This window comes from Saccostrea echinata, unplaced genomic scaffold (genome assembly GCF_033153115.1).
Source record: "Saccostrea echinata isolate AGI-Se365-2 ecotype Australia unplaced genomic scaffold, CSIRO_AGI_Sech_v1 ptg000029l, whole genome shotgun sequence".
NCBI classification, from domain to species: Eukaryota; Metazoa; Mollusca; class Bivalvia; order Ostreida; family Ostreidae; genus Saccostrea; species Saccostrea echinata.
In genome coordinates, this window is record NW_026889778.1 from 23274321 (window position 1) to 23288510 (window position 14190).

General features: G+C 32.1%; 2 protein-coding genes across 2 annotated transcripts; one reads left to right on the top strand and one right to left on the bottom strand.

Annotated features, from left to right (window-relative positions):
• Positions 1–360: 360 nt before the first annotated feature.
• On the bottom strand, positions 361–1504 carry LOC133195117 (caveolin-3-like). Its single transcript, XM_061330988.1, has 3 exons — positions 1435–1504; positions 1212–1267; positions 361–708 (listed from the first exon to the last, which is right to left on the bottom strand). Exons 1-3 carry the CDS (start codon positions 1502–1504, stop codon positions 361–363), a joined length of 474 nt encoding a protein of 157 aa, XP_061186972.1.
• LOC133194646 (protein FAM185A-like) lies at positions 1491–9768 on the top strand. Its single transcript, XM_061330560.1, has 7 exons — positions 1491–2042; positions 2313–2440; positions 3127–3219; positions 3682–3862; positions 5242–5337; positions 9268–9399; positions 9610–9768. The coding sequence occupies exons 1-7, from the start codon at positions 1574–1576 to the stop codon at positions 9717–9719; spliced, it is 1209 nt and encodes a 402-aa protein (XP_061186544.1). The 5' UTR covers positions 1491–1573; the 3' UTR covers positions 9720–9768.
• Positions 9769–14190: the final 4422 nt, after the last annotated feature.

Sequence of the window (14190 nt, forward strand, 5' to 3'; positions counted from 1 at the left end):
TTTTAAAAAAAGAAAATTTTAGACTTATAATAGCTTATATATAGTTGTCATATGTACATCGATGATCTTTAAATTGTAATGACACCACAGAAAGTAATATTTCTTGTTTTATTTTAGTTATAATCGTTGCTCAGTTTTCTTATAATACATTATTATATGTATTTTTTTTAATTATCATTATTTTATGAGAGAAAAAAGAAAGAAAGACATTTTTTTCATCTTTTTTTATTTATATCATTTTTAACCACAGACTTATATACAAACATTGAAAGTATACGTGTCATATGATATAGATTAAATTATTATTGTTTGTACGTCTGGGGAATATCTGATATACAATAAATACATGTATCTGCATCTTTACATTTTTAACGTTTCTATCCCCACTTGGATCCTGGAAAGAACCAGACCGACTGCGTCAAAAATCGGGGCACACAGACACATGGTAGAAGTCCCCACGAACATCTGACAGCACCCCATCACAATACTACACCCGCGAAACATTGGAGTGGCGATCCATATCATAAAGAAGGTGAGGACGGCGAACGCCCAGCCAAAGAAGGGGGCGATCAGGCAGGACAGCAGAGTGGTAAGGAGTTTGTACATACAGCTCTTACTGCAGTTAAAACAGGTGTAGGTGCAGTTTTCCCAGCAACAGTCATAGCTGTGTGCACCACTGGGTTCTGCTATCACTTCATCAAATTCTACCTGAAATGCAACAAATGTGAAACATTGTTTATGTCATTATTATGGACATACGGCGAAAATGAACCAAATATTAAAATAAAAAAAATCAAATTCTACCTGAAATACAACAAATGTGGAAATTTGTATATGTCATTATTATGAAAACATGGAGAAAAATAACCAAATATTAACAATGATTAAAATAATAAAAAAAAATCTATATAGATTTTTTTTGCATAGGCGGATCCCGAGGGAGGGGGTCCTCCTAATTTTAGTTGTCTTGAGTTTATGTAGTAACCTGATAATCTCTCTATCTCTCTCTTTCTCTCTCTCTGAATCACAGACCTATAGATATATATCATTAGATGCGGGGAAGAGTAATGTAACGTTATTTTTATTCAAATACTGTACTTCCTTAGCTGGTGTTCCTTTAATTGAAAAAAGTAGAATTATTGTGTAAATCTAATTTACGTGTATGTATGTTATAGATTGATAAAATCAAGACAATTCAGATCAATCAATACCTTCACATGTGAATTTAATTCATTTGGATCCCTGTCAGCTAAATCCATGAACAATTCTGCTTTTCACCTGTTCACTGAGAAAAAAAAATTCAAACATACACTAAGTCCTGTGTTTTCTTTTTGACAATATCTCTTTTGTTTTTTTTAGAATGTGCATGATTGACAACGTGTATTATTTCACAAAAGAAATCAACTGGAGCAAAACTTTAAAAATCGATAAAACCCAAAACAGGATTATAAGTCGGGATCGACATTCCAGTTTTCTCTGGGGGTGACCACAAATTACGAAACATTTTAAAGGATTTATTTTGTGCCGTTATCTTTTAAATTCTATCATTTAAGTCAAAACAGAGAGTGGAATTATGTCAAAGATATATCTGAAAGTTCCACAGATTTCAAAATCTTTGCTGACAAGGACTTTTAAACAGTGTTTGAGGAAGAGATTCCAAGCATGTTGCAGTACCTCTCCAACGAACGAAACCCCCGAAAATACTCAAAGTTTCACAATATCAAACGCCAATCCAGGATTTTTAGAAGGGAAATTCATGGCTACTGACAAGTTTGGCAAACTCTATATTGATGTACCGTTTGACATTCACATTGAGTCACTGAATCCAGACAAGTATCCAGAAATGAACAAAATGTTTGTAAAATTATTTTATGATCTACAACCTGATGAAAAGGTGGATTCTTCTGTATTAGTGGCTCTGAGGCAGTGCTATACATTTAATGTGAACTTTAAAGATAAGAAAGAATTTACGGCAAAAGGGCACTTTAATTCTAAGGTGGAATACCCTGTCAAATGTGTTGTTCAATTACCCATGAAATTTGGTTGGTAGTTACTAGTCGTCTATATTTTACATATTAATTGTGAATTTTACACAGACTTGTAAAGCCATTTTTTTGACTTTTTAAGTTTAAAACATCAAACAAAGTCAATTTTGAAATTATTAAATTTGAAATAAATTAGGAAATTAACCAATATTACAAGCATGTATACATGTGTATGTTTCTTAGGCATGAAAAAAGATGTCAGTATTTTTCTTTTTCATCATTTAGCACTGAACAGCACAGTTTTATATTTAAATTATATTGACATAGATCTTGATGTAACAGCTAGAGGATGTAGAACTCATATTGAAAAGATGGAGAGTGAGAAGATCACAGTCAAATCAAAGTCCGAGAGAGCAGCATCAACACAGTCAATCTGTACTCTAAAGAATATTAAGGTACCGTATATACTCGCCTATAAGACAGATTTTGGGGAGTAAGATTTTGGCCCCAAACACTATGTCCGACTTATAGGCGAGTCCTAGAAACATATTTTTTTTTCTCCACAGCAAATGGTACATGTAGTGTTTTTCTAAGAACTCTGATGATTATCGTATGAAATTGATATGTAGAGAATGAAAGATTAAATATCAGTCTAATTTCCCAAAATATTTGTTGAATACATTTAAGTATTGATATGAAACTGATTTGTTGAGAATAATAAAGAAAAAAATATTGGTGTCATTTCCCAACATATTATTTGAAACACAGGTAAAAAACATAAGATTATTGATCTGAAATTGTCAACTGATTCTATCAAAAGTTGTAGCAACTTATAAGAGGGTCAATGGCAAATCCCTCAAAAATGACCTAAAAATGTGCACAATCACTGACAATATAAAATTTAAAACTAAACGCCAGTAAATGGAATGAAAGCATACTCCTGTAACTGTTTTTTTTTTATATAGCTACCTATATTTTCGAACTAAAATTAGTCATTGTTAAAATGATCAGAAAAAACCCCAAACATGACCTTTTGCCACAGAATCATGATTTGTGGTACATATCTATGAACTATAAATTAATTTAAATTATATGATGTATATACATGTAAGATCATAAAGATGAACATTTAATGTTTTAGTGTGGTACTGTGGAGGTGGAGGGGACAGATTGTGATGTCACAAGTGAGAAACTTCTACAGGGGAATTCCAAGATCACCATTAAAGGACAAGGGGTAGGTCAACAAACAAACAGCACAGCACTTTGTATAACATCCCTTTCAGGTTATTTATTGATAATGATTACACAGTAACCATGGTAACTGAACACAACAGGGTGATCTTATGTATATTTCTAATGACATACTTTTGAAGCATTTTTTTCAGTTAAATGTTTCAAATGTTTAAATCGGTGTAAAATTTGAAGTTCATGGGAGCCATTTTTGTGGCAATTGGTACATGTGATAGAACTTTAATATACAGTGAAACTTGTTTAATCTGGGTGTTGTGTATTCCAAAATCTTGCCTAATACGACGTCAGCTTCAAGTCCCTTCTAGTTAATTCAGTTGATTGAAATGTTGTCTAATCCGGCATGTTGTCTAAACTGGCCAATTTCTTTAGAACCAGTGGTGTCCAGATTAGACAAGTTTTACTGTATTACTCAAAAACTGAATACCATTTGAATTTTTTACTGCAGAACATTTCTGCAGAGAGACTACAGGGATTGACTATTCAGTGTCAAACAGACAATGGAAGCATTTCTGCAACCTCGGTGTATGGGGAGAACAATAGTTTCCATAGCAACACTGGAAATATCAGCCTTAATAACTGCCATGGTAAAACTGAGGTCAAGGTTAATTCTGGGGATCTCAAAATTGGTAAATGTTTAAATTTAGTCATTTTGATACCTTTGATTTTAGTTAATTCATACTAGTATATATACAGCAGGGATCTACATTAACTTTTTTTCCTACTTGTCCATTCGGACAAGTGACCAAGACATTTACTTGTCCGAACTTCAACTTCACTTGTCTGAAAATTTTTCAATAAAGATCTAATATTGTCAACTTAAAATAAAGTCCATTATATAGGTGCTTGATTGATTTGTGATCTTATTGATAAATAAAACAAACACATAATTAAAACAAAATTTTATCTAGACTTTCTGTCCTGACAACAACATAAATGTTCAAAGGCGAAACCGCTCAATTTGGAGAATCCAAACTTCATAAGATCCATGCCTTTTGCAATTTAAAATTGAAAGTAGTATGCAATAAATGAATTTTTCACTGGTACCAGACAAGCAGACAAGCATTTATGTTGAGCCCTCTACAGTACATAATGTTAAAAGCTATATCTTTATTTAAATCAACTGAGTCAAAGGCTAAAGTGAGCTTTTCTGTTTGAAGTTTGTCTGTCGTCCATCTGTCATTTCACTTTTTAAACTTCTTTGCAAGAACCACTGGACTAATTTCAACTAAACTCAGCACAAAGCATCTTTGGGTAAAAGGGATTCAGGGATATTCAAATGAAGGACCACATATTGAAAAGGGAGATAATCAAGAAAATGCAAAATAGAGGGTAGATGTCTTTCAAATTCTTCTCAAGAACCACTGGACCAAAAAATATGAAATGCAAGTGAAAGCTTCCTGACATATAGTGTATATTCGATTTTGTTTAAATCATGGCCTCTGGGTGTTGAGTTGGGCCACATTTTTACATAGAAATATATAGGGAAAAATATAAAAGTCTTCAAGCACAGAAAGCCATGATTTAGTGATATTACTATGCAAGCATTCTGAGATAATGTGGATACAAGTTTGTCCAAATGATGGCCCCAGTGGGTTGGATGGGGCCACAATAAAGGATCAAAGTTTTACATGGAACTGTGTAGAAAAAATCTTTAAATATCTTCTTTTCAAGAACATGGACATGATTAATGATGATAACATGTAAGCATCTTCAGAAAGTGTAGATTCAAGTTTGTTAAAATCATGGTCTCAGGGGGTGTGGTAGAGCCACAATAAAGAATCAGAGTTTTAAATAGGAGGAATAGAAAATAATCTTTAAAAATCTTCTCAATAACAACAAGGCCATGTTAAAACACCTAGTTTGGCATTTTTTGGAAGTTTTCAAGGAATACGTAGAGTTTATAGAGGATTGTAACATGATCTGTACATAATTAATTTTATTAAATAAATAGACTTTCAAAAACCAGGGCTAAAAATCTTACTTATAATAAGATTTTTTTTTATAGATGGATTAGAGGGGGACTTTAATGGAGCTGTCAATGAAGGAAACACAGATCTGTACATAACAAAGCCAGAAAACATAGCCATTACAACAAATACAGGTTTGTCTGAACTGAAGGTCATTTCTTTGGTAAATGTTGAACACCATCTCTTATCCTTGTATGAGAAATATCTGCAAGTTTGGAACCTTCTTTTACTCATGAATATTTATCTCCACAAATCATATATACAATTGTTTGTTTATGTAGAATGTTTTCTCAGTCTAAAAAATTAATAGTAACTGTTGCAGATTGAAAAAAAAAAGTTGTCATTATTTTACCCTAGCTCTTTCATTGAGAAATGGAATTGTCTGAAAAAAGCATGATTGTTACTATCCACTGGCAGGGAGCATTGATAGATACATGATTCGAATAGGTGATTTATCACTGATTATTCAATTATTTAAATGTATCTGTATCTTTTGTTGCAAATTTTATGAATATGTTATATCACCTAATCAAAGAAGTGACAGCAACAGTTCATATATTAGATGATATCTAATTATTCAAATAGATGATACATGTATCACTTATTTGAATTCTTGATATCAACTCATTTTAGCAGTAGGACCTTCTTTTTTTTTAAACAAAAATCAATTTAAAGTGTGATGTTCTGTAGTTGAATAAGTATTGATACCTTTAATACAGATAAATTATACAACTTACTGAAATATTGCAGTTGGTGATATCAGCTATTCAATTAAGAAAAATGAATTGCTCAAATTTGAAGAGTTCAATTGTTATGTATTGCAAATGTCCCAGGGATCATAATTTGAATAAGAGCATATAGCACATCAAGAGAATGCTTATAACTGAGTTTAACATTCTGCAGCCCCAAAGTTCTTGATATGAGGAGATTTTGAAATTTACATTTCTTTGTAAAGCTTTGGATCCCTTTGTTACTTTTTTAATTAAAAAATCTTATCCTTTTCTAGTCGTAAAAGACTATAAAATTTTATTTGTACTACACATTGTATGTATCTAAGAATTCTTTGATTTTTATTTGGCTTTCAATTCTGATGGAAATAAGATCATTTTATATGGATCTATAAACTAACAGAATCGTTAGTGAAAAAAGCAAACAAACAATATCCTCGGATGATCAGAAGTAGAATAATTTTTATTTCCCTATTTTGCAATAAAAATTACCTATTATTTTTCAATTATATTAACATAATTCTAAAGGTAGATAACCCCTCCATCTTTATTGACCTGTTAGTAATATCATTAGCTATGCAAGTCATTAACCTCAAATTTTGTTTACTACTTTAAAAAATGCAATATGTAAAATTGTCCAGACTTATACTTACGTAAGTGTGAGTAATAGAGTAAGTTTCTAAATCTGTATTAAAGTGTGGGAACCGTTTGCGTAATTTTACCTAGAAATATTAGAGAGAAGGATATATCTTAATACAGAAAATCCATCATCCATAGTGATAGGTAACATGTTCAGGATTAACTTTGTCATGTGTTTTGTCAGCAGTTTTTGTTGATGGTGACTGATGGGGGTCCAGATCTGTGCAAGGGAGGACCAACACCTTTACTATAATTTGTCTTGTCTCCATCATTATGTGATCTAGTATTGAATATTTTTGTCCTTTACTCACAGTTTAAAAATGTGGGTCAGCTCAAAGAATGACATTTCATTCTGCAATGGAGTACATGTACATGGTCAGATGTTTATGTTTTTCTTCAAAGTTATCTTTAAGAGCTAAGAGCACTAGAAAATTTCTGGGACCATGCAAAATGCAGCAAACAGATCTCAGCTAAAATAAATTGTCAGTTGAGCTATTTGGGTATTTAAATGTCAGTTTGTTGAAGAAATTATGGAACTTAGATAGGAATTGGATCTTATGCTGCACAGGTCATGTTTGTAGATCACAAAAAAAAAAAAAAAAAAAAAAAAAATGTGGTCAATATAGAAAAATGTTAATGTTTCTTTAGTGTTATATTTTGAATTAGGAAAAATGAAATACAAGTCAAAATCAAATCTGAAAATATTTTTATAATTTTTTTTATTTATAATTTCGCTTATTCTTCTTTCCATGCCTAACAGTGACTTTTTGAATTCACCGACCCGCAAACATAGATTGCCTTCAACACAGAAGAGATTCTTTTCAAAATCGTACATGTATACCTGTTATTTTTTCACTGCTTTTTTGAATTTGTGATTTTATCAAGAGCACAATCATAGCAAACATTTACTCCACGTTAGTCATTTCCCCATATATAAACCGTCACGGTAGCTCAGTCGGTAGAGCGCTCGCTCCGTGATCGGATGGTCGTGTGTTCGAATCACGGCTGCGACTGACCTAAGTCAATAAAAAGTAGGTAGCAACTGTTCCTTCGCCAAGCGCTCTCGGCACTTTGAAGTGAAAGTTGCGGGTCCTTCGGATGAGACCTTAAAAACAGAGGCCCCGTGTCACGGTAGGCGTTGGCACGATAAAGAACCGTCACTGCTCAATGGCCCTGGGTGCCGAGTAAAGGTCTAAATTTCAAGCCTTTCACCAGTATATGGTGAAGTCTTTATATGAGTGAAAAATTCTCGAACGGGACGTAAAACAACATACAATCAATCAATCAATCCCTATATACAGTAATAAACGCTTTAGATGACACGAAGATGGATACTTGCTTTGTCTACATTAAAACGGACACCCTTTCCAAATTAAATTTAAAACAGCTGAAATGGGTTTAACCTTTCCCATCTCAAAATCTTCTTTTCTTATTATTATAATGATATAATGAAACATGTAAAAGTGAACAGAATTTAATAAGGAAAAAAGCACAATTTAACATATAAGCCTATACAAAAGTTTTCACCTGTTTCTTAAATTCAATTCTCTGGTTCATCAACTTATTTGCAATCATAATCATTCTCCATCAATAATGAAAAAGGTGAAGAAAACGAACAGTGAGCGATCTCATAAACCTTGTAAACAATGCAAATCTATAAACAAGGCATAAACACGGACTCTCTAGAAACACCAGAGGTGGGATCAGGTGCCGAGGAGGAGTAAGCATCCCCTGTCTACAGGCCACACCCGCTGTGAGACTCCTGTATTGATCAGGTAAACGGAGTAATTCATAGTCAAAACCAGTGTAAAAACAATTGCCCAACAAATAGTTGAAACATGTCAGTAAAACTATTACCCAGTGATAGGTTGTATTTGCAAAACAACGTCATTATATCGACCATAATTTGCAAAATGCTTATTTAAACACGATCGTTGAAACCCATGTAAGGCCATCTTATTAGCATTTGTCAGTAGCCTGCCTCCGTTTAAAATTTGATCGTACTCGGAACATGCTCTTGCATACCGAATAGATTGGGAGACATAAACACCACGTGCAGTTGGTTTTGGAATATTACCGTAGGGGAAGCTGATGATGAAAAAAGCTGAAGTCATCACGATTGATATGTATTTTAATTGTTAGTTGGCCATTAACTTCTATAGTCAGTAAAACTTCCAAATATGAAACAGATCAGGCATAATTTGTGGTTTCTTTTAATTTTTGTTCTGTGGAATATATCGAGTTGACATTTGAATGAAAAACGTCGTCTATATATCTAAATGTCCAATTGAAGGCCACAGCGAAAATTTTGGGAAAAAAGTTTTACATATGAAAATTACGTTAAATTCCCAAAGGATTATTTATTATCTTTTGATAGTAGTATTTTAAATTTTAGTGATATTACTCGTAAAATTTTTTAGACCTAGAGCATTCAGTTCACTCTTTTATGTACAATTTTAACAAAGAAACATGTTTTGGAGAATCTTTAATCAGCATATCATCTCATTTTTCGACCATTGAAAATCAAGATGATATCAAATTTCTTATAATAAACAATAAACATCACTCTATAAAATTCACCCCCACACAATAACTACCAATTTTGATACGCAGGTCATGTAAATAGACAAAGGGCATATAGAAAAAGGGGAACAAGAGAAGGCAGTTTATGACATCGTTGAATCTATTTTATTGCAGGAAACATAACACTGAAAGTTCAAGGAGAGGTCAATGCTTCTTTTGACCTCAGTGGATCAAAGGTCACTTACGACAGTTCTCTCTTATTTAATGACGTGAAATTTTCCGAAGATGACCCCAGATCATTTAAAGGTAGGTTTAGACCTTTTTTAATTCTAGCCTAGTAGAATGATTTGAATTTGCAACCATTAGTTTTATTCGCAGTAAAATCGAAAGGAAAAAAGCCCAAAGTGTACAATATATGTACTTTTTTCTCGCACATTTGAAGTACATTAACAAACAATGGTATTGTACAACATTTTGTTTTAAATGAATTTTAAAATTATTTTTTTTTTTTTGCAGGTAATCTTGGTGAAGGGGGAGGTAATATCTCTGCTACTTCCTCATCTGGAAGCATTGATGTGGAGGCATTTGATTGGTTAAAATCACTTAACCTGAAAAGAGGAGAATAAAATATAAACAAAATATAATTTGTCAGGCTATTATGCGTAATGCATGAAATAAAAGACTATTTCAAAAACAAAGTCTGCGTTTCTCTTGTATAAAAGCTCTACATCTAACTCCTTGACAAAAGAACTGAATTTTTCTTGATATAAGTCACATAATTAGATGTTTTGCCGTCAATGTGATGCAATGCGTGTCGTTCATCATTTACAAATTTTGAATGAATTAGTTTAATTTATATGTACAGTAAGGTTTGCTTTAAACATTTGAAAACTTCCTGAACCGTTGATAGAGTAGACGGATAGAGAGAGCAAAGAAACAATACCATTTTGTTATACATGTACCTGTAAAAATTGTTTCCTATATAAATCTATACTAAAACAAGTCTAACATTTCCAGTATTTTAATGAGCGGTTATTAAAAAAATCGATGTTTGACCGCAGAATGAGATATTTGACCTGTCGATGAGATATTGGACCGCTTAGGTTACACTGTGCACGGAATCTGCTAAATCTTATCTGAATTCGTTGGTGATCGACAGTGACAGAATTGACCGAGTTTTAGTGCAGGTAACGGAAATTTACATAATTGAAGCCACAAGATACATGTATTTCAAAAAAGGTATAACAAAAAATTTATTAACTGCATGTGTTCTCTGGCAACATGCGTTTTGTCGACACCTCGAACCAAACAGTTTGGTTCTTGGGTCCGACAAAACACATGTTGCCCTCGAACCCAGTCAATAAATATATGATGTCATTGTTTTTGAATTTGATGTTTGATTTTCATTAGCATCATTTATGGTCCCAATTACAAGGTAAAGATCCCAAGAGAAAAAATTTCTTTTTCCTTCTTCCAAAGTTCAATATTAATAAATATGAAGAACCATTAATATTACATGCAACAAGGACAGTTGATAATTTTAGGATGTTTGAATCTAATATTGTGTTTGATCAAGGTTATAAGCAGGAAAAACGAAATTCTTGTTAGATATTGCACGTGTAAACCTGAGTGTAAACCACGGACCTCTTGTTAAAGTAGATGGGCGAACAAGGCGAGCGAAATGCCTATAGTGCAACACATATAAAGGTGTAAAATTAAATCTCAATTATAACAAAATTTTCTTTGATATTTCATCTAAAATTAAAGTATACCTTATGTAAAATCTCCTCAATTTGCAAAAATCTCACACAGATTGAAATTACTTGCCTATGAAATCGCATAACACACTAAAGAGGGGAAAAAGGATTTATTTCTCATACGGTTACACGATTTTTCGATATGAGTGGGTCTTTGCTCCATTTTTTGGAAGTTTATCCTCAAAGTTTGCGTAAAAAAGATACATTTTTTGATTAACAAAAACATGGAGCAAAGACCCACTATACTTTAAAAATACACTTTATGACACAACATTCGCATTTTTCCGAGAAAAACTAGAAGCCCATTTAGTCATGGGTCATATCACAAACATGATTTAAATGCCACCCTTCATCAGGACTTGTGTAGTGGTTAGCGTGCTTGTCTCGAAAGAAAATGATACTCAGGATTTTTATTGCTAAGAGTTTGAACCCCACGAACACCATGTTACTATAGTATTTTTTTTAAATAACAGAATAATTTTTGCCCAGAAAACTTTCCTCAGAAAAGTTATGTTTATCATAAGTTCATAAATTTCAATAATGAAACTTTTACTCTAATATTGATAAATACTGAATTCACAAATTGAATATGATTTTTATATATCTGAAGCTATAGGCATTCTGCACGCCTTGTTCACCCAATCTCCTTATTATTTAATAAAATTACAATGAAAATGATTTATTGGAAAGGAATAAAAAAAACATGTAGGGATCTTTTGCATACGACTCAACAATTAAAACACATTCTATAGCATATTCTAATATTGACAGCTGTGTGTGTGTGGCATTGAAATCTCAGAAGTACGTTGAAATTTTATTGGCCATGCTACCGATTTCATCACAGATTCATGTCCAAAAATATAAATGCAGAAATTATATCTATTAATCAGCCAGTTAAAGTCATAACATCCAATATGAGGTTTCCCCATATCTTTTGATCAAAGACATGTTGCATCCAATAGCGGCACACAATATGTATACTGAAAAGCAAATGAAAATAATTTTAATCTGGTATGCAAATGATTTGTAAATCAGATTGGACTTTAAATATTTCATATAACAAATTTACACATTTTAGAGCATCAAGGCTAACATATGAAGCCTATGTTTCATATGTTTGATATGAAACATATTAAAAGTTGAGAAAATGCTAAGTATAATTAAGATTTTAAACAATGAAGTTTTTTAATTCTAACAAGAGGACAGCAGCGCTACCATATGGTACTAAAACCAATGGAAACTCTGCTAACGAATTAATATTCATCATGGCATTAGTGATCTATAAATCACTGTAACATTAACAATTTGACATTTCCAAATATCACTAAATAAAATGCACACTGCTGTTTGATTATAGGGAGGACACTTATTGAACAATAAGTCTAACAATCAGACGGGGAAGAAAGAAAAAATCCAACAAGGAAGCCGAAATATCTAAATATTTCATTAATTTATAACCACTATAGGTAAATCCTGTTTTTAAACACAAATCTTCGTCAGGGAAAAATTAATAAAAAAAAATGCTTGAATTTTTTTATTACTATTATTAGTAATGATAAATATATAACTTGTGAAATATGACAATTTTTTTAATTTCATAAGAACATCTTTACTTTTTGTTTTGACATTCATTCTGAACGCTAAATCACCATGGACTTCTTTTTGGAAAACAAGGAATTTATTTTGCAATCAAGATATCGCCGATTGGAGCAAAGTCATGCTTAATATGTTATATTAATTGTTTTGGCAGAAAGCTCCACAATTTTTAAGTTCGCAATTTTTTCTAAGAAATTTCTTTTTCCCTCATCATTTTTCAATAATGATGAAGTGTCATCTTTTATCGTTTATGACTCTGAGTTGTGGAAAATTTTGCAAATCGATAATTATTTTCTTAAATATTCCAGTCACATATACAACTGCATATAGGCAAGGAAGTCTAATACAGACAGTCATGATAATTCACTCTTCATTGAAGTTTTAAATTTTAATTAATGCAATTCTATGCATATATGAGAAGGTTTATCGAAGTATCGATTTTAAGTAAGCAGGAAGATTTGAAATGCATTGCTTCTATCCTGAAGTAATTTCATGAATATAAGTCGATTGCGGATTTACAATTATCATAAAACAAAGAAAGAAATTTCTTTAAGGTTCCAATCATGAGACATTGAACAATAGTGTTTCAGAGGAAATGCTGATGTGCTTCTTTAAATGATAAAATTCAAGAGCTATTACTGAGAACGTAAACTTGCTTACTAAATATGATAAGAATGATTTATGATAATTCATAAATATATCAATGAATCATAAATCAGCTATTGAAGGAAACTGACATTTTGGGGGCGAGATGTATGAATATTTTAAACGTGGACCAATGATGAATTGCTAATAAGAACGATTTAGAAATACTTGTTCTCAAATAGGGAAGTTTAATAAAGAATACGAAAACATTTAGTTTTTTTAATTCAGCAATCATTTTTAATCATATGCTTATCCAAAAATTATATAAAAAAATTGGATCGGAATTGCATAACAATAGAGAGTTTACTTGAATGCATCCTAGGGAAGTTTAATTGGGAAATGATAAATAAGGCAGCTTAACGCTGTTTTTGTTTGCAATTCATTATTGAAAATATTGATTGTATACCTTCTCTTCATTGAATATGATAAACTGAGTGTATCTGATATTCAATGAAGGATTAAGTAATCTTCATGTACACTGTACTTGTACATACATGTATACCCATTCTTCATTTTGAAAACCATTTTGAAGTAAAAGTATTAAAATTTCAGAAACTTTACATTAAATGTTATCAATGTTTCCTTATTTCATCTGATTATTGATAGTGAATTTCCACATTTTGCATTGCTGGTAACTTTCATGATTATAAAAGTAATTGAAAACCATTGATTTTCTCCTAAATTATGCTACAAGTATTTTTTCTGTGTTTATAGCATTTATTACCAGAACTCCCATTAAATTCTGACCGTCACGGTAGCTTCGTCGGTAGAGCGCTCCCTCCGTGATCGGAAGGCCGTGTGTTCAAATAACTGTCGTGACTGACCTAAGTCGATAAAAAAAAAAATAAGTAGCAACTGTTCCTTCACCAAGCGCTCGGCACTTTGAAGTGAAATTTGCGGGTCCTTCGGATGAGACTTAAAAACCGTGTCACAGTAGGCGTTGGCACGATAAAGATTCCTCACTACTCCATGGCCCTGAGTGCCGAGTTAAAGTATAAATTTGAAGCCCTACATGAGTGAAAAATTCTCGAATGGAACGTAAAACAACATACAATCAATCACTCCCATTAAATTCACTCTTATCTCTTCAACATTCAAC